Source organism: Pelmatolapia mariae, linkage group LG17, assembly GCF_036321145.2.
Source record: "Pelmatolapia mariae isolate MD_Pm_ZW linkage group LG17, Pm_UMD_F_2, whole genome shotgun sequence".
Lineage (NCBI taxonomy): Eukaryota > Metazoa > Chordata > Actinopteri > Cichliformes > Cichlidae > Pelmatolapia > Pelmatolapia mariae.
This window is the reverse complement of record NC_086242.1, coordinates 17,821,337-17,843,088: the sequence shown is the minus strand read 5'-3', so window position 1 is coordinate 17,843,088 and position 21,752 is coordinate 17,821,337. Positions and strand designations below refer to the sequence as shown.

At 39.7% G+C, this 21,752-nt stretch overlaps 1 protein-coding gene across 3 annotated transcripts in view; it reads right to left on the bottom strand.

Moving 5' to 3' along the window:
- dgki (diacylglycerol kinase, iota) overlaps positions 1–19,028 on the bottom strand; it is a 99,532-nt gene extending 80,504 nt beyond the window's left edge. For all 3 annotated transcript variants that reach the window (XM_063500498.1, XM_063500500.1, XM_063500499.1), the window contains exon 1: positions 18,606–19,028. In XM_063500498.1, coding sequence (XP_063356568.1) covers positions 18,606–18,829 — 224 coding nt within the window. In that variant the 5' untranslated portion in view covers positions 18,830–19,028. The remainder of the gene's footprint in view (positions 1–18,605) is intronic.
- Between the last annotated feature and the right edge of the window lie 2,724 nt (positions 19,029–21,752).

Below are 21,752 nucleotides of genomic sequence, written 5' to 3'. Positions count from 1 at the left end.
GCCTCCAATATAACAACGTCCTTTCAACAATGGTGGGTTTTTTGGCATTTGCAAATTGCAAAATAATTAACTACTGATACCCGATTCACCTCAGGTGGAGCTCCTAAATACTCTGTAACAATAACCTGCGCAGGCCCCCACAGAAAACTGATAAGGAATCAATAACAAAGTCGATGAAGAAGAAGCAAAACTAATAATGAAACTGGAAAAATGTTAAATCTTATCTATAGACATATTTTAACATAATTTCTGCAAACAGCACCCAGTCATACACAGATCTGAGCAGCAGTGATGACACTAGGTATATCCTACTCTGCAATCAATTAATAAATGTCATGAAGAGCCAGAACATGAGTGATACCACCCTCTCCTCACCCGGGCTCCCTCTCTCCCTCACATCTTCCCCTGACACCTACATAATTACACAGTCTGTCAGTGAGCCTGTATTTGCGTGCCTGTGTGTTACATGTGTGTGAGAGTGAGCATGTAATGTGGGGGTGGCACCAGATTCACACTGTGCATCTGTATCTGACCTTTAACGCTTAGAATAGACACGCACAGAGAAAGATGGCAAAGAGTACAAGAATCAGAGAAAGAAACAAAGAAGAAAAGAGCGAACAAACACGGGAAAACTGGGAACATTTCTGCTGCACTTCACAGTAAAGTGGGAGATTCACAAAAAGGTAGATGCACTGTCTCTGTAATGTCAGGCTACATCTGCCTAATAAAATTAATCATTTACTAATAACTCTAATCTAACCTGAGCAATTAGCACACACAGAAAGAGAGAGTGAGATAAAGAAGCTGTCTCACTAATTATAGTGTCTGTGCAGCTGAGGTCTGCTGGGTATTGTGTGTGTGTGTGTGTTTTCTGCATGTGTGTGTGTGTGTGTGTGTGTGTGTGTGTGTGTGTGTGTGTGTGTGTGTGTGTGTGTGTGTGTGAGAGAGCAAGAGCAAGCTTTGACTTTAAATGAGGACTCCTCTTTCTGAGTGCTGGGAGATGATCAGTGCTCAGTAATCCTACCTGCACACACACACACACACACACACACACACACACACACACACACACACACACACACACACACACACACACACACACACACACACACACACACAAAAACACACAAATACAAGACTCTTCCAAAAGGTTTTTTAATCCATGTAGGATGTACGTGTTTGCGGTCATGGCAGAGTGCGTAACAGGAAGCGGTGTGCACACCCTAAAGGTCCAGAATTACAAAAAGAAAAGCACTCCTGGCGGCATGTGAACCAGACAGAGTAAAGCATAAATCCCCTTCCCGAGCATCAGCCCCTGATGGAGCAGCTGGCTGTGGGCTTCACCAAATTAGTCAGCACAGGCATTTGGCAGCAGAGCCGCAGATCTCTCTCATCCATCAAAACCTCTGAGATACCTCTGAAAGATGATTAGGCCAGACAATAAAGCAATGAAAATAAATCAAAAAAATGAAATGCCCCTTTGTCGGTTCTTTAGCCGAGCAATCTACCCGGCAGAAAATGCCTGTGAGTAAACCCTAGATACTGAAATCTATTCCAGGATTTACAGCCATGCAGAAAATATAAACCATCCAATTTCTTTTTGGAAAAAGTAGTAAAAAATAGTATGAAAAAAAAAAAGACTAATGAAAGTATGGTATTAGAAGAAACTGCAATTCTTCTATTCATGTATCTACACAAAAATGTGCCAACTGAATATTTTGTTCATTGACCACTTAAGCCGGTTAGATAATCTTCCAAAACTGATTTTAAGGAACCCAGCGTTTCCACAGATTTAGACATAGCAGAGATAGTCCAGGTTCTACTTGATGTCTCGACAGATGAACCAGTTCTCCACCAATGATGGCTTCTGGATTGAGTGGACTACTGGTGTCAGTAGTCCACTCAATCCAATGTGAATCTGGGCAAGCCAGTAAGTGGGTAAAATGAAGCAGGAAGGGCTGGGGCTAGCTAAACTTTCAAAATAAGAGCAAGGAGCTTGTGCACAAGAAAATTAATTGTGGATGCCGTCATTCCAACTCTCCACTGACTGGGTGTAAGTGTAACCATGTTATATTAGGGATATTAAAATTACAAAGTCTAGCTGGAATTTTTAGCTGATTTTAGCTAGACTAATAAGCAAAGCAACAAAACTGTTGAAGCATGGCACTGCTGTCTTACTGATAGCTGTCAAAAGTCACTCACTGCTCCTCGAACAAATTTTTCTGCATTCATTCCCAAAGCTCGATCCTAAATAAAGCAATATGAAAATCCAAAAGTTATACAGGATATGATAAATTTTTGTCACATTTGCTGTGTGGCTGGCACAGCCGGACCTAAAAGCAGGATTTAGAAACACAAGGAAATAAACTACGATGTTTTAGTTTTAATAAACCGAACAAGGAAAAGCAAACCTTCGACTCAACGTAGGAGAAAAAAAACAATAGTGTGAGGAAGGGCACAACCTTGAGGAACAACACAACAAAAAATAAAGGCAGATTCAGACATTATGTACATACCACGTAATCAGGGAGATGGGAAACACCAGGGAAGACAGCTGAACAGAATCAGACCAACGAGACAAGGGGAAGCAAAACTAGCATCATGACACCCTTTAATACAGCCAGAGCTGAGGTCACCACAGCTGTGCATGTGTTACATTAGTGCATGTTACACCTCCTTTGTTTTAAAAACAGACCATTTTTATATATTCTTTATATACTTTATATATCATATTCTTATAATAGATGTTTCTGTATTGTTTTGGTTTTCCATTGGGTTCTCACGGGTTGTAATTTTACTTTATTTTCTCCTAAGTTTATCATTGTCATTCACAAAAAACAAGATAAATAATCTGTGTATGTGCAAACCTACTAGGTGATAAAGCTCATTGTGACATGACAGGAATGAGACACAGAGGAAGAAAGGCATAGCCGGAGTTGCAGTGATGGAGTCGGTGTCACCTCAGCAGTGAACTCCACAGGTTCATTATCAAGACAGATGGGCTTGTTGGAAGAGAGAGAGGAGGTGCTACTTTCAAAGTACAATTACATACCAGGAAAACATGGCTATAGATAGCCCTCTGTATTGATGTACTGTAGTACTCAAATTGACTTGACTCATTCTTGGTAATGCTTACTTTTCTACCTCAGTTTCGACAACTGATAGAAACACTGCAACGTAGCAAGGTATCTCAGCCGATTGTCAGGGGAATATCACGTAAACCTGTTCGCCCATCAGCTTAAAATAAATAAATCAATTAAAGAAATGGGGACACTGCACTCAAAAGATGGTGTTCTTTGGGTGTAATATAGCTGTATGTCGCGGTTGAAGTGGGTGGCCAAAAGAACAAAAAAACACAAAAGGAGAAGTATGATGGCCCACATGCACTTATCATGCTGCAGACATGACAGTTCTCTATGACAAGTTAGAGGTTTGCAATGTTTTCATGGCATGTTTAGTTTAGGGTCACCGCTCTTGGCACTTCGACTGAGGAAAAAGAAGGAAAAAAACTAAACTATAAGGAAAACTTAAAAAAACCAAAATATGAACATAATAGCAAAAAACTGACCATCGCCAAGTGATTGCAAGGTGGTAATATGCAATTTGATATGGGATGAATTGGTTGCAGAGAGAGGATTAAAGAGAGAATAAATCCTTGCAGGCTGCCCAACGTCTGTTTTTTTTTTTTCAAGATTATCAAGACAATCAAACTTATATCCAGGCAAACAGGATAGCTGAGAAACATGCCAACCGGAAATCTTCCAGCTCACCTCCCAGGTCATAAAATACCTTTTACTGACAAAATTAAGGTTTCTGCATCAAGGTTAATAAGGTGCGGCCTATTTCACAACACTCACTAACAGCTAAACAGCTTGTAATTCGATTCAGTCACTGAGTCAGCTGTCTATGCAACTAATCGTTCAACCAGCAGTCTATCCACATTCATACATGGTTGGTATGCTGATCCATCCTGAGCACCTTTGGTTGTTTTAAATGGTGAATGCCAACAATGCAAACAAACCAGTTTTAGTGTAAATTTAGTAATAAGTTGATAGATCAAAGCAAGACCTCGGCTGTCATGATTAATTCATTAGCTAGTCAAAAGCAATCAGTGTCACAAACATAAAAGCCCAGCAGCTACAACTGTCATAGCCTGTTAAGTGTTTTGATGACAAAATGGGTTGAGTGATGAAAATTAGTTTCTCTTTATTTCCATCCAACATTAGTGAAAGAGAAATTTATTCACACAAATTTACTTAAAAATAAAGGACCCTGAGTGCTTTTCTCTACAGTATGTTAATCATTGTGTGCATTTCATCTAAGAAAAATGAGATAAGTGCGTAGACTGCAAGTTATTTTTGAAGGTGGACATTAGGTGTAATTACCTACATATCTATGTACCAATAGGTCTTGATGCATGCTCAATCATCCAGGTAATCACAGAAAATTGATTCCGCTCATATCTCACTGAACGTACTTTATCCAGATGAATGTAATCATCTTTCTGGTATCTACCTATAGGTATTTAAAATAATCTATTAAAGCCATAGACAGATCATGTAAAACAGACAAACAACAAAGAATGGTCTAAAAAAGAGAAAATATTTGAAAATGTCTTGTTGGTACCAGAGGTCTGAAAAGTTTAGAGTGCTTTAAGCTGACGGGAAGGCAACAACAACCACTCGCTACAACCAAGGTATGCAGAAGAGCATCTCTGAATGCACAATATGTCAAACGGAAGTAGATGGGCTACAGCAGCAGAAGGCCACACAGAGTACCACCCCTATGAGCTAAGAACAGGAAGTTGAGGCTAAGGTTTCACATGGGTTTACCAAACTGGACAAATGTTCAATCGATTAGCCTTGTATTAACAGTTCTTGCTGCTGCTGCTGGTGGTATAGTGGTGCGGGGGACAGTTTTTGCACATTTCTGGCCCCTCAGTACCATTTCAACCCCACATCTCTTAATGCATAACATGTCAAACTTTGAAGCAGATGGGCTACACTGGATGCTTACAGGCTTACCAAAATAAAAATGATGTCATGAAAGCAGGGATCCATCCTGCCTTGTATCAGTGGTTCAGGCTGGTTGTGGTGCTCCAATGATGTGGGGGACATTTTCTAGTCTTTGGGACTCTTATTACCAACTAAGCATTCATTAAAAACCACAATGTACCTGAATATTGTTGCTGACCATATCCATTCCTTCATGAGCGCAGTGTGCCCATTTTCTAATGGCTGCTTCCAGCAAGATAGCACATCATGTCACAAAGCTCAAATCATCTGAAACTGATTTTTTGAACCTGACAATAAGTTCACTGTACTCTAATTTCCACCACAATCACCAGATCTCAATCCAAAACGTGCATGGGCAAATCCGCAGCAATTTTGCGATGCTATCATGTCGATATGGAGCAAATAAGTTTCCATTAACTTGTTGATTCAATGCCATGAAGTATTAAGGCAGTCTTAATGGAAAAGGGGTTTCAAACCTTATACTAACAGCTAACTAAGGAAGTTTAAGTATGTCAAAACACATTTTCAGAAACTGAAGTGTAATTTATGGTGGTTATTTCTTGACAAAATGTACAAGCAGGTCCAACGCTGTGCCTCTCTACATCTATGGAATGTAAACAGACAGCTACACTACATAAATTACATAAAGTGGCACGGAAGAGAGGTTGGGAAAGCTGTCCTCTTCTTTTATTTTAAATCACATCAGACTTTCATTCCATTACAGCGAATTCAGGGTATTTAGGAGTCATTCTGCTTGCATTGATGTGGTCAGCCATCACCAGTCAGTTTTCATACCTGCCTTTGTTGATTTACTTACCATGCTGTTGCTTTTTTGCTCATTATACTGTATTATCATCAGGCCACTTTCTGTGGCCATAAAGGACACAATTTCTTCTACTACACCATTTGCGGCATGATAGATGAGAGACTACTTCTCTGATGATCAGTGTGGGTAGTCATTTTTACAAAATAGCAGGTTACAACAGGCTACACACATCACACTAACTGTCGCAGAAAACTCCTGTCACAATCACCTAGTGAGGGAAGGAAGTTAATTGACTAATCTTGTAACACGTCATGGTTTCTCTTCTCTAGTACACTAAGAAGATCCACTTCCCTTTTTTTCGTCTGTTTCGCCTTTTGCCCTCTTTTTTTCATCCCCGTTTCCAAGTGGGAAAAGCCTCTTACAGCCAGCCAGACGACTAATAAGGAGCGGCTCCTGTCAGCCAATCCCCCTTAATGCCTCAGCACACTGCATTATGGGCAAAATAACCCCCAACACACACACAGAGACACTCAGTCACTCTCAAACACTCCTGAAAAGGCTAGGAAAAGAGAGCGAGATAAGCCAGAAATCCCACTGTTCCAAAAAAAGATGTCATCACTCTTCTTCTTCCTCTTAGCAAGAAAATGATTGATATGCATAAGCACACACAAACACACCACCAGACAACTAGAACAGCATTACTCAGTGAAGGTAGCGAAGGTTGTACCAACACCTCCGAATAACACCGTCTATAATATGTATAGAAATAAAAGGAGACTGAGTCAGTGAGCAGAGAAACCCTACACATCACGATGAATAACATACACTAACATAAACACACTCACTATTCTGGAAAATGAAACAGAATCCCTTCGGCACAAAATTTGTGCTGAAAAAAAAATTAATAAATAAATTATTTCACGCTATTTCTACTTCAAATACTCCAATTATCCTCTTCTAGCCCCTCCCACTTTCTGTTCAACTTTTCTGTTTGCGAGTAGCAGCCAATCAGGAGAGAGATGGCTAAAAAAGAAAGAATATTTTTGGGTTCTTGCTTGATATTATTGAGTTTTGGCTCCTATTTTGACTTTGTGGTTAGTCTGGCAATGAGGGTTTTTTTTTTTTTTTATAATATTATTGAGTTTGGATTCTTGATGTAATGATATCATTATAGTCTCACAAGCATTTCCCTATCTCTCCTCCCTTTATCTTGTGAAGGTGCCTTTGACTCTTCCTTGACTTCTGTGCTCAATCTGTATGAACAGCCTAACCTTTGATGTAGTCTATCCACAGGTTAGGCTAACACCATTACCAGTATACCAGTACCAGTATACAAAATTATGTTATTGTGCTTGTGTTGCTCTGTAGCTCTCATCAAACGAGAAGTTTGGGTGTTTGAGTTCAATTTTGTTCTCCATTGCAAAACATCGAATTCTCCATGCCGCCATGGTCACACATTTGGTAAAAGCTCACGGTTTTCAAAATAAAGTAAAACCAACTCCCTTTAGACTTTCCTGACCAAATTTTAGATGGCTCTCGTCAACCAACTTGAAGCTGTAAGTGCAACATGACATTTGCTGTTGCCCATTAGGCCACAGACACGCCCTTCAACAAAAACTGAAAAGCCTCCAAATTTAGCATGACGAAGCTGTGTCATCTACACTGACCAAATACAAAGCTGACCCCTTAAAATCCCCAGGAAGAGTTTGAAAAAGTATAATGCCTGGAAATGGCATAATGGCGTCAATATTTAATCTTACATTCAAAATTTTGAGTTCAGGTGCCTTGGACATACAAATAGCTTTAACTACAGTGGCTTGCAAAAGTATTCGGCCCCCTTGAACTTTTCCACATTTTGTCACATTACAGCCACAAACATGAATCAATTTTATTGGAATTCCATGTGAAAGACCAATACAAAGTGGTGTACACGTGAGAAGTGAAACGAAATCATACATTATTCCAAACATTTTTTACAAATAAATAACTGAAAAGTGGGGTGTGGGTAATTATTCAGCCCCCTTTGGTCTGAGTGCAGTCAGTTGCCCATAGACATTGCCTGATGAGTGCTAATGACTAAATGGAGTGCACCTGTGTGTAATCTAATGTCAGTACAAATACAGCTGCTCTGTGACGGCCTCAGAGGTTGTCTAAGAGAATATTGGGAGCAACAACACCATGAAGTCCAAAGAACACACCAGACAGGTCAGGGATAAAGTTATTGAGAAATTTAAAGCAGGCTTAGGCTACAAAAAGATTTCCCAAGCCTTGAACATCCCACGGAGCACTGTTCAAGCGATCATTCAGAGATGGAAGGAGTATGGCACAACTGTAAACCTGCCAAGACAAGGCCGTCCACCTAAACTCACAGGCCAAACAAGGAGAGCTCTGATCAGAAATGCAGCCAAGAAGCCCATGGCGACTCTGGACGAGCTGCAGAGATCTACAGCTCAGGTGGGGGAATCTGTCCATAGGACAACTGTTAGTCGTGCACTGCACAAAATTGGCCTTTATGGAAGAGTGGCAAGAAGAAAGCCATTGTTAAAAGAAAACCATAAGAAGTCCCGTTTGCAGTTTGCCACAAGCCATGTGGGGGACACAGCAAACATGTGGAAGAAGGTCCAATCGAGAATCTGTGGCAAGATCTGAAAACTGCTGTTCACAAATGCTGTCCATCTAATCTGACTGAGCTGGAGCTGTTTTGCAAAGAAGAATGGGCAAGGATTTCAGTCTTTAGACGTGCAAAGCTGGTAGAGACATACCCTAAAAGACTGGCAGCTGTCATTGCAGCAAAAGGTGGTTCTACAAAGTATTGACTCAGGGGGCTGAATAATTACGCACACCCCACTTTTCAGTTATTTATTTGTAAAAAATGTTTGGAATCATGTATGATTTTCCTTCCACTTCTCAAGTGTACACCACTTTGTATTGGTCTTTCACGTGGAATTCCAATAAAATTGATTCATGTTTGTGGCAGTAATGTGACAAAATGTGGAAAAGTTCAAGGGGGCCGAATACTTTTGCAAGCCACTGTATGTGTTGAACACTTCATGCCTCGCACTCGAAGTGTTCAGTCCCATAAAATGTCTTTTTACCCCCAAATGAATTATATAATCAACTTTGAGAAATCAGGACTGTGGATTAAAAGAAAACTGCAGCTTCCTAGCACTGAGACTGGTTTAATCTTACAAAAATCCTATATGTTCTTCTGTTTTTTTGAATTATCTCATCTACCTTACAGCTTACTCTCCCTCCTCCTCTGCTTCCTAACAAAAGAAGAAATCATAAATATGCATGTATATCTGTTCATCCGTTGTGAGGATGAGAGGAGAGAGGGAAAATTGTGTCACTGAGCCTTGTATTTCATCAACAATTGGTGCTGTGATCGTCTGCTTAAAAATGCATGAGTGTCTTTAAGCTGCCTGGACTCTGAGCCAAACGTTCCACTGAATTTAACACAGACTGCACTACAAAATCAGCTCATACACTGGTTGTATAGAACATCAGGGATCAGGTCTTTCTTGCTTTATGCTATATAGCAGTGACTCCAAACCTTTATTGTTAGGCTAACCCACACAGGCCTATCAGATGAGCTCCGTTCCCCTTCCTGATTTTTTATTTTTTTTTGTTAAATAGATGTGTTCATTTGGTTTCATCTTAAACTATTTCACAAGGATCAAGATCAGTCTGGCAAACTTTGGATGGATATTTATACTCCCATCTCAGGCTGGCCCTAGCATCCTCTTCTGTCACACCAACCCTTCTATGGAAAAACAGCATTTGCCTCAGTTGAGCTCTACCTTTTACTAAACACTTTCCTGATGACTTTATGTATTCAAGTACCAGTTCCAAGTCTTACTGAGTACAACATAATGTTTACTTTGTAGGTCAAGGTTACCACTTGTGATCATAATGACAATAAACAGGAATATGCTTTACCAGAGATGACTAACGGGCTACAAGCCAATAAGAATGCAGCGTTCATTGGCTTCTCGCTGATGATGTCTACTTTCCAAAAGTTACAATGGAGATGTCTTCAATAGCAGGCTACATCACGGTGGCTACCATTGTTTCCATTTCTTATTTTTAAATTTCTTTATTTATTTCGTATTGATCTTATCTGTCATTCACTTTAGCCATGAGAGGTAACGCAGAAGGAGAAGTGTGCTGTATTAGCAAACACGGACATATATGTTACATATAAAATAATAGGTCCTTCTGCTGTTACACCCACATAGCACTTGCTGAGACCATTTCACTAAAACTAAAAATGGAAACCTCAGGAGAGTCAAAGGCTCACTAACGTCAGAAGCACTCATACAGTGCGGATCATGTAAGAGCAATTTCGAGTTCATTTTCTGCACAAAAAAGGTTCATGCACCATACTCCAGAATTTTTAGTAATCATTCAGAATAGAAACTGATCTAAAAGTGAAGGTCAACCCAAAATCATCATCTCCTTTGGATGGTTTGATACGTATAGGAATTATAGTTTTATAGTTTTTCTTCTTACTGTCCACACGCCATACTTTGAGAACCATTAGCCAAAACTAAAGTGAAAAACCAGCCAAAACAGGCCGACATTTTTCCAGAGTAACACACTAAAGCGTCACCAAAACATTAATTTTGATGTCTGATCGTCTCTCAGTGAGACTTGTAGGTAGATAAATTAAGGACATAACAGCAAAATTAACAACATCTACATTCCTGTCAAATCTGACAAAACAGTGTTCCTTTTCCTGAATGCATTAAATTGTAATAACGTCATTAAAAATTATGTGTGCCCATGTGTTTTGTAGCTTATTAAATGCCGCCCTTACTGCATGCAAGGTATTTCTTCTGTTTTGGCCTTTCCCATTTAATTTCCCCAGAGAAAGCCAATGCTATTGAACTGCACTGGGATGTATTGCTCTGTTTCACAATTACTGTAAGTAGAATGACATTAAAGGTTTCTAACTCATAAATATCTCTTTCCTTTAGGCCGTTTCAGGCTGCTGACCGTGTGCATCATCTATATAAAACAACTGCAGACACACAAATCAGAAAGTTAAAAATTCACGAGTGCCTTCAGGAGCTCCGGGGTAAGTACATTTGGAAAATCAAACATGCTTTTTCTACTGCAAACTCACATCTTTTTTTTTAAGTTTAATTTAAAAAGAATGACAGGTTAATGATAACAGAATTTAAAGCTTGAAGGAAGAAACCAAGATTTCAGCACATAAGCAGCAGCAGAAGCTCCACTGGTTATAAATATATCAGGGACCTTAAATGCCTTACTCTTACACCAGAAGACAGCTTCATTCAAGTCACCAGGCTTGTTTTATTTTAAGAGCGAGTTAACTTTTATTACTCCGCCTAATGTCACTTCTCCACTGGGTAATAAAATAATTGTCCTATAATATGCCACTGCCACTAATTCTCCCTTTTTCATGCTTCCTCCTCTTTCATATATACCTCTGACTCTGTATCAAACATTTGCCCATTTTCTCTTCCCCTCTATAGCCATTTTTTACCCCTCCTTTCCCCCTCTTCCCTCTGTATTCTGTCCTAATTGAAGGCTGAATAGAGTTTTATATTCTGGCAGCATCAGATGATGAAAGGCCTTTGATCACTGTTTACCCCCGCAGGTGGTACACAGCAGTAGCAACATGAGATACACTCGTATCTTTTTATGTTTTTTTCCTCTCTCCTCCTGCATTTGTGTGTGCCTCGCCAGCCTTTTCTCTCCATCCCTCTCGTACACCACCTCGCAGTCAGCCAGAGGACGTGAAACCCGGAGTATATCCTGGACTGCAGACATGCACTTATTGTGATCTGCCGTTTGTAAAGTGGGCCGTAAATAGCAGAAGGATAGCGTTGCAACATCCTGTCCTGTGGCAGTTTGTTTCATCAACAATTCCCACAAAGGCGGCGGTAAAAATCTCACCACACGGTGAAGCTGGTGTGATGAAATAGAGTGTTTGTTTCTTTGTATTTTTGCTTCGGGGCAAACAGGTCACGCTGGCATTTTCTTTGCCTGCAAAGTCAGAGATCACGGCCAGATAGCTGGTTCATCAGCTACAGACTCGAAATCTTAGGTGGTTGTCAAATAATGTGTGATTCAGCATTGTCGGCTTCTTGTTAGCGATGACATCCTGGAGTCAAAGAAGATGCCAGGGGAAGCATTTGACACCTGGGATACAAACAGTAGATTCTGGGGGTATTTTTAGCCTTCATTTTTTTAACAGAATGGTAGAAAGCAGACAGAAATGCAGGAAGAGAGTGAGGGGGAATGACATGCAGGAAATGGTCCAGGGTGGACTCGACCCCAGGGCCCCCTGTCCCCATGGGTTCCCCAATCAACCAGGTGAGCTACAGTGGCACCCTGAAGGCTTGTTTTTATAGAATTTTTCAACTGCCTACTCCTTTAATCAGCTGAATATAATCATGCCAAAAATGCAGCACAAGGCAGGCACATCAGACTTTTATTTTATTGGCCTCCAACACAAAACAAAAAAACAAAAACACAGTTGAGTTACACCATACAGCATAAATTTAACACTAACATAAATCTACTAATAACTAAAACTTTAAAATAAACTGGTTAATGACTCACCCTTAGATGCTGCAGGTATCTCTGCAAGAAACCATTTTCTTCACAGGTGAAGTGACTGGTTGCTGACCAACTGCCCCTACATACTGTTTTTATACTGGCCCAGAACTCTGCCATTGTTTTGGGAGAAAACAACTTATGTACAAGAAACAATTATGATCCTTACACTGTGGGAAAAATCGCAACTGAAGGATAAAAGTATATTATTTTATATTTTAAAATATCTAAAAAGGTCTGAAAAATGTTTTTTTAACATAATAAGAGATTTGGATTGTTTTTTAATAGTTGCTTAATGTAAATAATACTGGATATATATATATATATATATATATATATATATATATATATATATATATATATATATATATATATATATATATATATATATATATATATATATATATATATATATATATATATATATATATATATATATATATATATATATATATATATATCATATGAAAATTCTTCAGATCAGCCAGTAAAGTTTCAACAAACTCAAATCTATACTAAACTTTTTTTTAAGTGATTTAAAGAATAAAAAATAACACGCAGAGACCACCAAAAGGCGAGCGAAATTCGTAGATATTTTGTGTAAGTTCAGCAAAATAAAGTAAACCGAGATTGTTTTGTGAACACAGACAATGATTTAGCATCAGAATTTATCTGTGTGTGTACCATTTTACCCCCTCTCTTCAAAACCACAGACGTTCTTCTGTACTGGAGACTGTTTGCATACATGGAGGCAATTTTCACCCATTCATATTTGTAAATCTTATCCATTAGTGCTCTTTTTTTCACAGATTTATCAGTGAGTTCTCTCTCAAATGTTCTCATAAGTTACAATCAGTGTCATTTAAGGACAAATTAGATTAAAACTGTCATTCCAGATAACATAATAGCTATCTTGTGCAGATAATACAGGTTTGCCTTTTCTGTTTGCTCTTTGGTGAGCCTCAGACACAGAACATTTGCATGCCGCTGGCCAGAAACATTAGAGGATAATTAGGGGTTACATATCCAGGGATTTTTCCAGGCTGAGAATTAGTCTTTGGGAGTAGACTACTCGAAAAAATATATAGTTTATATATGAATAAATAAAAGCATAATTAAAAAACTAGTGATAATTTTGCCCTTACTGTCCTTTGGCTCTGACTAACACCTCTTTAATGGTGCAGGGAAAAACCCCAGCATCTCTAACGGCATCATCTTACAGTACATATCTCCCACTACGTATTTCAACTATGATGCAGCTCTAAGTTGCAATGAATATTTTATATCTAATCTCAACGTGGCTATCAGTCCGTTGTGGCATAATTAATAGAGTGTTCCAGGAAGACTGCAAATATTGTAGACATGTATGTATGTATGGGCTTTGGGGTACATTAGGACTTCAGAAAGAGTGCGCAGGGATGGAGTGGGGTCATTGTGAGGTCAGGACAGAGGAGATAGAGTCTCGTTTCGCTGCTATGAGCACAACTGCCGCTCTGCTAAGGCTCTGCTTTATGGGTTGTGGGAACTGTAGCGGGTTTATATAATTTTATGAGCTCTAATGCCAACTGTGTTGACAGCTAGATAATCCGAAAAATCTATAAATGCAACGCTGACCAACTGCCTGTCACAGATAACCAGGAAGTGGTTGGAGAAACATGTCACTGACTCACTTACAGATTGAGTGTCCAGCCGGCTGACTGACTAGCTAATTAAAGTAATGTCTTACAAACCAACCGGTGCGCTGACTACACAGACACACACAAAGCCGCTGTCTTTTTGACAGAGGAAGGGCTGTCATGCAGGCAGATGGGTGAGACATCTAAGAATAGATAAAAGGAGGGACAGCATTCTGGGAACACACACACTCACACACACACAGACAAAGTGTGACGAATGTCTGGCAGATAAGTTACACGTGCCTCATGCTGCCATAAACACACAATACCACAGCTCCTCACATACACTCACACACTCACACACACGCTGGCTTTGATGTTCAACAGAATAATTTCTCAGCTCTTTCATATTGCCACATATGGTAATTCACTTCTTGGCATTGGCCACTTCAAAGCTATGTAAACCACCTTCTTACAAACCATCTCCCCTGACCGGCTAATTCCATTTCCTGCACATCATGGCTGATTCCACGAAGCAGAAAATTCACAGATTAACCATAGCCTCATCCAATAAGGTCAAAGGTCCGAACAACCCAAGACACGCCACGTTAACCGCCGTGCCGATCTGCCTTTGTCGTGTTGATAGAACAAGGCAGATTTATTTGGCGTAATTAAATATACCAGTCTGTATTCTTCCAGTCCAAACATACGACCAACATACTGCGGTGGATTAGAAATACAATAAAGAAACAAACTGTTCTAACTTCAGATGTGACAAAAGAACATCATGCTAGGGAATAAGTGAAATTCCAGCAAAGAGTACCATATACACAATATAAGTTCTTCATTAACTAAAAAAAAAGAAAAGAAAAGAAAAAAATGGCAGGTTTTCTAACCATCTGGCATTTTATTTCCACATTCTTCTTCTCTGAAATACTCGGTGCACAGTAGCAAACAGTGGCTGCAGTAACATGAGCCAAATTCTCTGCTTTGCAAACAAAAATAATCCAACTAGGGATTCCAGTGAGGCCATTTACAGTTTATGAGCACTGAATACAGCTACTGGAAGCAGCTATAAAGGGACAGGGTGGACATGGATGAAACAATGTTCACCTCTTACAAGGTCATTATTTGGTTCATCTTTTGTCATTCCACTTTCCTCACAGAACTTTTACTCTCAATTCCGGTGTAATATTCCAATATACTCGGTATATATTAATCTCTATACAGAGAAATCTGCATTTCTATATATGTAGAATATCTAGGCCAGAGTTTGGGTAAATCTTCTGGTTTCTAGTTGTATTGCTCAATCAAGTTTGTGCCAAGTGTCTGATAATCATCATAAAAGAGCAATCACACTTGCCAAAATTTCATCTCAAAAACACCAACTACTACCTGTTGACGAATGACAGGTTTTAAGGGTATCGGCATTTATTAAACACAAGATATACTTACAAGTACTCGTCAGTTGTTCCTGTTGTATAAAATAACTGTATTAGTATATTAACCAGATGAAAACAGGGTAACTAATGCCTAATAACCTAATAAAAACACAGTCAAATTGTTCCCATTTCTTTTTACGTAAAGAAATGTTGCATTTTTAAATTAGACAATCGCCAGCTCCTTGGACTACACCACCTTATTTTGGTGTAGTATGGCAGACCACAGGTTATTACTTAATGAGAGTAGGAACTCCTTATTTTTGGCAAAAATTATGATCAGAATTACTCACAGGCTATGGAAAATTGTGTATTTACTACACTAAACTGTCTCACATTTAAATTGTTGGGATCTTATCACCTTTGCCAAGACAACAGCCAGCTGCTGTGCATCACTTAAAGCAGGCCAGTTCAATGGATCCTGAGAGATCTGGAGACAAAAAGCAGCAAGTAGTAGTTCTTCCACAGGTTCTTCTATGGAAACTGCTGAGTTTAACCTATCGAAGTCATCTCAGCTAGAGCTGAACTTAACAGTGAGCAAGTTGGTCAATTACACGGGCCTAGAGACGAGTCAGAAACTGCTGGTCCCTAGGGGAAACGTTTATTCTCTGACCAGTTGTTGCTAGGTTAAACTGGTCAAACAAAATGGTGATAACATCAAAAACCTCCCTGAGCTTTCTTTGGTCGCAATCAGATTATCACATTCGCCTTTAGTTTTCACAGAAGACACCATTGCATCTGTAAACCTTCACTAACTGCAGTAGTGAAACCAAAAAATGGGCGATGAAAACGAGAAACTGAGGGCGTTCACCTTCAAAGTAAAAGTTAATCGCTGCTATCTAGGAGCAACCAAAGCAAACGTAAGAAGGTTTTGGGTGCACCTCTTTCACCCAGCGAGAGCAAGCAACCTCCCGCAAACACTCCCCAACCAATCTTTCCCTCGCAACCATTGGTTACCATGAGGTAATTGTTTTCATGATCACTGGAAGCCAAAAGTGTGACTTAAAATAGTTCCGATCAAGCTCTGAACTGTTTTACAGAACAATAAATCTCAAATACTGACTCTTCCTCACAGGCACAAAATGTCTGGAGAATCACCATTAAAAAAAAAAAAAGTACTACTTATGAACATTTGACTCGCTATATTTGACTCAGTTAAGCGCAATAAAATGGATCCATGTCGAGCAAATAATCAAACACCACCACTTCCTTGACTATCACATAATAATAACACAACTTCTGCCAACTAAGACTTCTGCTGGCTGAACACGATTCTTCACATGACGTCATCCTTTCCTCCGGAGTCCATAAAGCAGACGAGGGTTTGATATGTTCAGTGTACCAAACCCATCAATGCTCCGGTTTACTGCTGCATTTTCTACTGAGGCAACACTTTTATCACAACAAACTACTCCTGCAGTCATAAAATTGGAAAAAGGCAAGCCAGCTGCGGCACTCCCCAGGAAACACAATCTCCTGGAAACCTCACTTAACCAAAGATGGTTTCCCCTCGGAAAAGAGACTCCGTAAATGATGATACAATAAACACAAAGGAGTTGTGAGTCTCTGTTGTCTTTGCCTTACACTGTTTAAAAAGATCATGCACACTCCAAACAACAACAACAAAAAATGGGTAATTATCATCTGTCGAATGGATTGTAATAGGATTATTATAATGTACCAGCCCTTTTTAAAATGAGATGAATTGCATTCCTCAAAAAAAAAAAAAAGGAATGGTTTATTCAACTGTAATGTGTTTACATGGGGCATATTTAATCTGACTGGGTCATTAATTACTGGGGCAATAAAAGGCTTACAGTAATTATCCTGCCCCCCCCACCCCCACCCCCACCCCACCCTCCACCCAGGTTTAAAAGAAACTAATTTATCAAATGCAGCCATAATTTTTAATTTACAGTTTTTATTCTTTGTGTTGACGAAGACCAAATGTGATTTACAACTTTAAAACTAATGTATTTCAATAGGAGGGGATGTCTCACCATGGAAACCAAGAAAAAGAAGTGGCAATCGGTGTGTTAAAACATGATATTTTTCTAATCAGAGTACATTTTATTCCCTTAACCGATCAAAGTAGGTTTTATTGACCAAGCTGTTTTGTGACCTTCAATCTAACCAAGTAGTTTTTAATCCCTAAACTAAACAGAGTCATTTTTACTTGATGATTAAAATCTGCGAGTCAAAGTGAGGTCGACAGTGCAAGTTGCAAAATGACTCACTCAACCTCTCCTGCAAACCCTCCCACATTCAAAATGTGAACGCCATCGACATCTGAAAGTGAAAAATATTAATTTCATGACACAAATCAGCACATACGAGCACAGAGTCACCAGATTAGAGGTTGTGACCCTTTCTTATCAATTTTCCCAAGCAAAGATTTAATAGTGCTGATGGTAAAAATGGTAAAAATGATACTTCACTTTATCACACTGCCCCAAATCAGACACAAACAAGTTAGTCGAACACAAACAAGCTGAAATGATTGATTTGACCCCCAACTACAGATCATTTCCAGCAGACACATAAACACAAAGCCTAGACAGAAAGACAGACAGATAGACTGTGTGAACGTGTGGGCTTGGGATCTGGCCAGTTTTCACTATCAACTGCAGCTGCCAGTCACACCGGGGTGTCAGGATGCTGCTGGCATTCACACACACACACACACACACACACACACACGCACACACACACACGCACACACACATACACACACACCACACAAATCAATACAGTTTCACTCCCTCCCCCTCCTCCACACTGTTCCAGCACCACAGGGACATGCACACATTGTTGTGTATGTAAAATTGTTTTTATCCCTCACTGATGGGGCTAAAATGCCCTGGCTTTTGTGCGCATATCAGTGCTGGGGCTGTCAACAGCAGCATGGTGAGCACAGCCTGGGACAAGGCAGGGTTATCATAACCATGACATGTGAGAATTTAGCTTTTCAGCTATGAGCTGAAGTATGCACCACTCAGTCTGTGTTTATGTTTACAAGATTTAGCTAGCATGGGTGTAATTCTTGTAGCAGCTTTAGCCTTTAACGTGTAACTTAAGCACGAGGAGAGTGAAGTATAGGCGCAAAGACATAATAAATGCACAAACATATCCTTCTCGAACCAGTATCCTTCCCCAGCATCCTCCCAGCTATCCCACTCACCGATACGACGTCTGTTTTCTGAACGCCAGTCCCCTTAATTTCTCCTCCAGAGTCTCTTGCTCCATGTCAGGCAGGCTGCTGAACGTGTCGCTGCAGCAGCCCACGGCAGCCTCCTCCGAGCCGGCTCCGGACTCCGAGTCACCCCCGTCAGCTCCGAGAGAGGCCGGGCGCCCGCTTAAGCCCCCCGCCGCCGGGCTGGTGCGATCCTTCGCTTGGGGGTCCATGCTGGTCGCTCCTCGCGGTGTCACGCCGCGCTGGACCCCCTCTCCTCCGGGTACTGAGGGGACGCGGATGCCGGCGGTGAAAAGGAGAGTCTAACTACTCCGGCGTGATAATAAATTAAAATACCCGTAACGCTGAGAGCGGCTGTGTGGGCTTTGACCGCTGACCGCCTTTATATACTGCAGCCGAGCACGGCAGCACGCGCAGCCGCCTGGACAACAGAACGAACTGCACTCACGAGCCCACTGACCAACTGGCAGGGAGCTACGTCAAGCTACGCACGCCAGGTAGGAAGTTGGAAAACTTGTCTTCAAAATAAAAGACCCCCAAATCTTTTTTTTAAAAGATTCATTTTTATGTGACATTTGATATTTAAAAAAATTATATTATAATAATTCATTAAAAATTAACCATCGTCTTTTTATGTCATAAAATAGTTATTTATACATAGAGCAGTAAGGATTTTTGCTTGTTTGTTTGTTTTTTTTACTATAGTGTTGTGCCCGCTAATTTTTTTTAAATTAGAGGTTTAAGCTGGGTTTCCTTTTTGCTTTCTTCTCCTACTTTTTAAATTTTGGACCAGTTTCCCCTTAAATAAGCCTGAAAATACCTAATAAGTACATTTTACAACAAATGACAAACACAAAAAGTATTCTGAATTTAAACAAAAATGTGAGTTTTTGCACAAATTATAATTATGATTTAGAATCAATCCCTGCACTTATACTTTTTTACACATTAAGAAGCTCCATATTCCCATGCATTTTTACCACAAGTTAAAGGCAGATTTAAAATTTCAGATGACATAGTTGTTTTTAAAGCTCAAAATCTTTTAAACTACTATTTTATAACTAATATTAGTGATTTATTTACAGTTTCTTCTTTAACATCAAATCCATTGAAACGTTAAGTACATATATGATATTAAATGGCTTTCACGAGGTTCCTCATAGCCACAACTAACCAATTAATTTAAAAAAACAACAACATTTATTTCGAAATACTTACACGGAAGTTATGTGTTTTATTCTTTGCGATATGACACAGGTTTAAAAACTGCAAAAGCGCGAGCTAATGTGAGGGCGGTGACAGTAAACACGTTCAGTGTGTGCAGACCTTGGCTGACTCCAACACCTATCCATCCATCCGTCCTTCTATCCATCCACATGGCTCATGGGGTGAGCAGTGTGGCATTGTGGGATACTCCCTCTCCTCCTCCTGCTCTCTTTTCTGCAGCATCATCAGTGAGAAAGTAGGCCAGAGCGTAAGCATACATGCATCAACACATTCAGACTGCTAGTATCTCACGCTCAGAGTCTAGTCACACACATACACACACCCACACACAGTCACAGACACACACTCCATGATGTCAACATGCTGCCCTTCCCTCTTCATCATGCTTCTTTGCTTCCTACACGTTGCTGTCAGTCTCCCTGTGAAACATCAGGCCACATCTGTCCCTTTTCACTCCACTGCACCGGACCATCAGGGAAATTACTGCTGAGTTTAAACAACCTTTTTTTCATGTGTGCAAGAAAAAAAATCTGTCACTGTATATAAACCTGATCTCTCCGGTTCATACTGTTATAGTGTTCGCTTAGTGCACAATAGGCTGTATTGTCAACCTAAGGAAGAGACAAGAAGATGAACAAGCAATGAATACTACACGAAAACTAATAGCACTATTAACCACAGGTGGCACGGACCAGTAATTGATATGCAAGCCACACGACTGTACAGATAAACTAATGACTACAGGTAATAAGCTTCATTAACATTAGTCTAATCATATAAGAGTTACTAATTTTATCTACAATACTGCAGCCATACAGTCCAAAAAGCCTTACAAAAATAAAAAACAAAACAAATAACTGCTTAATGGTAACCCAAAAAATAACCAATGATGGGCACAAATGGGCAAACTGAATTGTGCTGAAACTTAAACACACTACTATAAGTTAAGATTTATGTAAATCTTGGGGTGATCGTGGTTCAGGGGTTTGGGAGCTTATCTTGTAACCGGAAAGTTGCCGGTTCGATCCCCAGCTCTGTCTGTCTTGGTCATTATGTCCTCGGGCAATACACTCCAGAGGGGCCGATGGCACAATATGGCAGGCTCGCTTCTGTCAGTTTGCCCCAGGGCAGCTGTGGCCACAACTGTAGCTTGCCTCCACCAGTGTGTGAATGAATAGTGGAATTGTAATGTAAAGCACTATATAAATGCAATCCATTATATATAAACTTTGACCTGCCAAATTGCATTTACTAGCTATTTTATATTTTCTTTATTTAGTTGTTAAATAAAGCTATGTTATTTTTTTATTTAGTTGTTTATTTTATTTATCTATTATTATTTTGCATTGTTTTTGGAAAATACTGCTTGTTTTGCTATGATCAGACAGAAATAAAATTAATGAAATGAATTCACTGGAGAAAATGTCAAAAAGAGTTCCACAGACTCTGTCATATTGTATAAAAGGTCTCCTGAACTTTGATACCAAGTACCAAGAGTACCACGTTTTAGATCAGGTTGAAATCACTTCTAACCATTCACTTTACCGGATGAAACAGCGAGACTTGAGCGCCAGCTAACACGACTCAACCAGCCATTACTTGTTCAGTTTTTTACCCTTATACCCGGGTTCTGAGGTGGCCAAAAATCTCATTTTATGGGAGAATCTCTGTGTGAGCAGATTTTTTTAAACTTTATAATGTCTACAAAATACCAGAGTGCAGACTAATAACAACAGAAAATATCCCTCACAAATCCAGTATATATGTGTAAGACTTCTAGTTTTAAATACTCGTATCGAGACCTTTGAGCGGTGTTCTCAGTACCTCCAGCTTTTTGGCTGCAGATATGTCTTTCAAACAAAGCCCTCAGTTGATAAATGAGAAACTACAAAAGTGGCTTGTTTACCG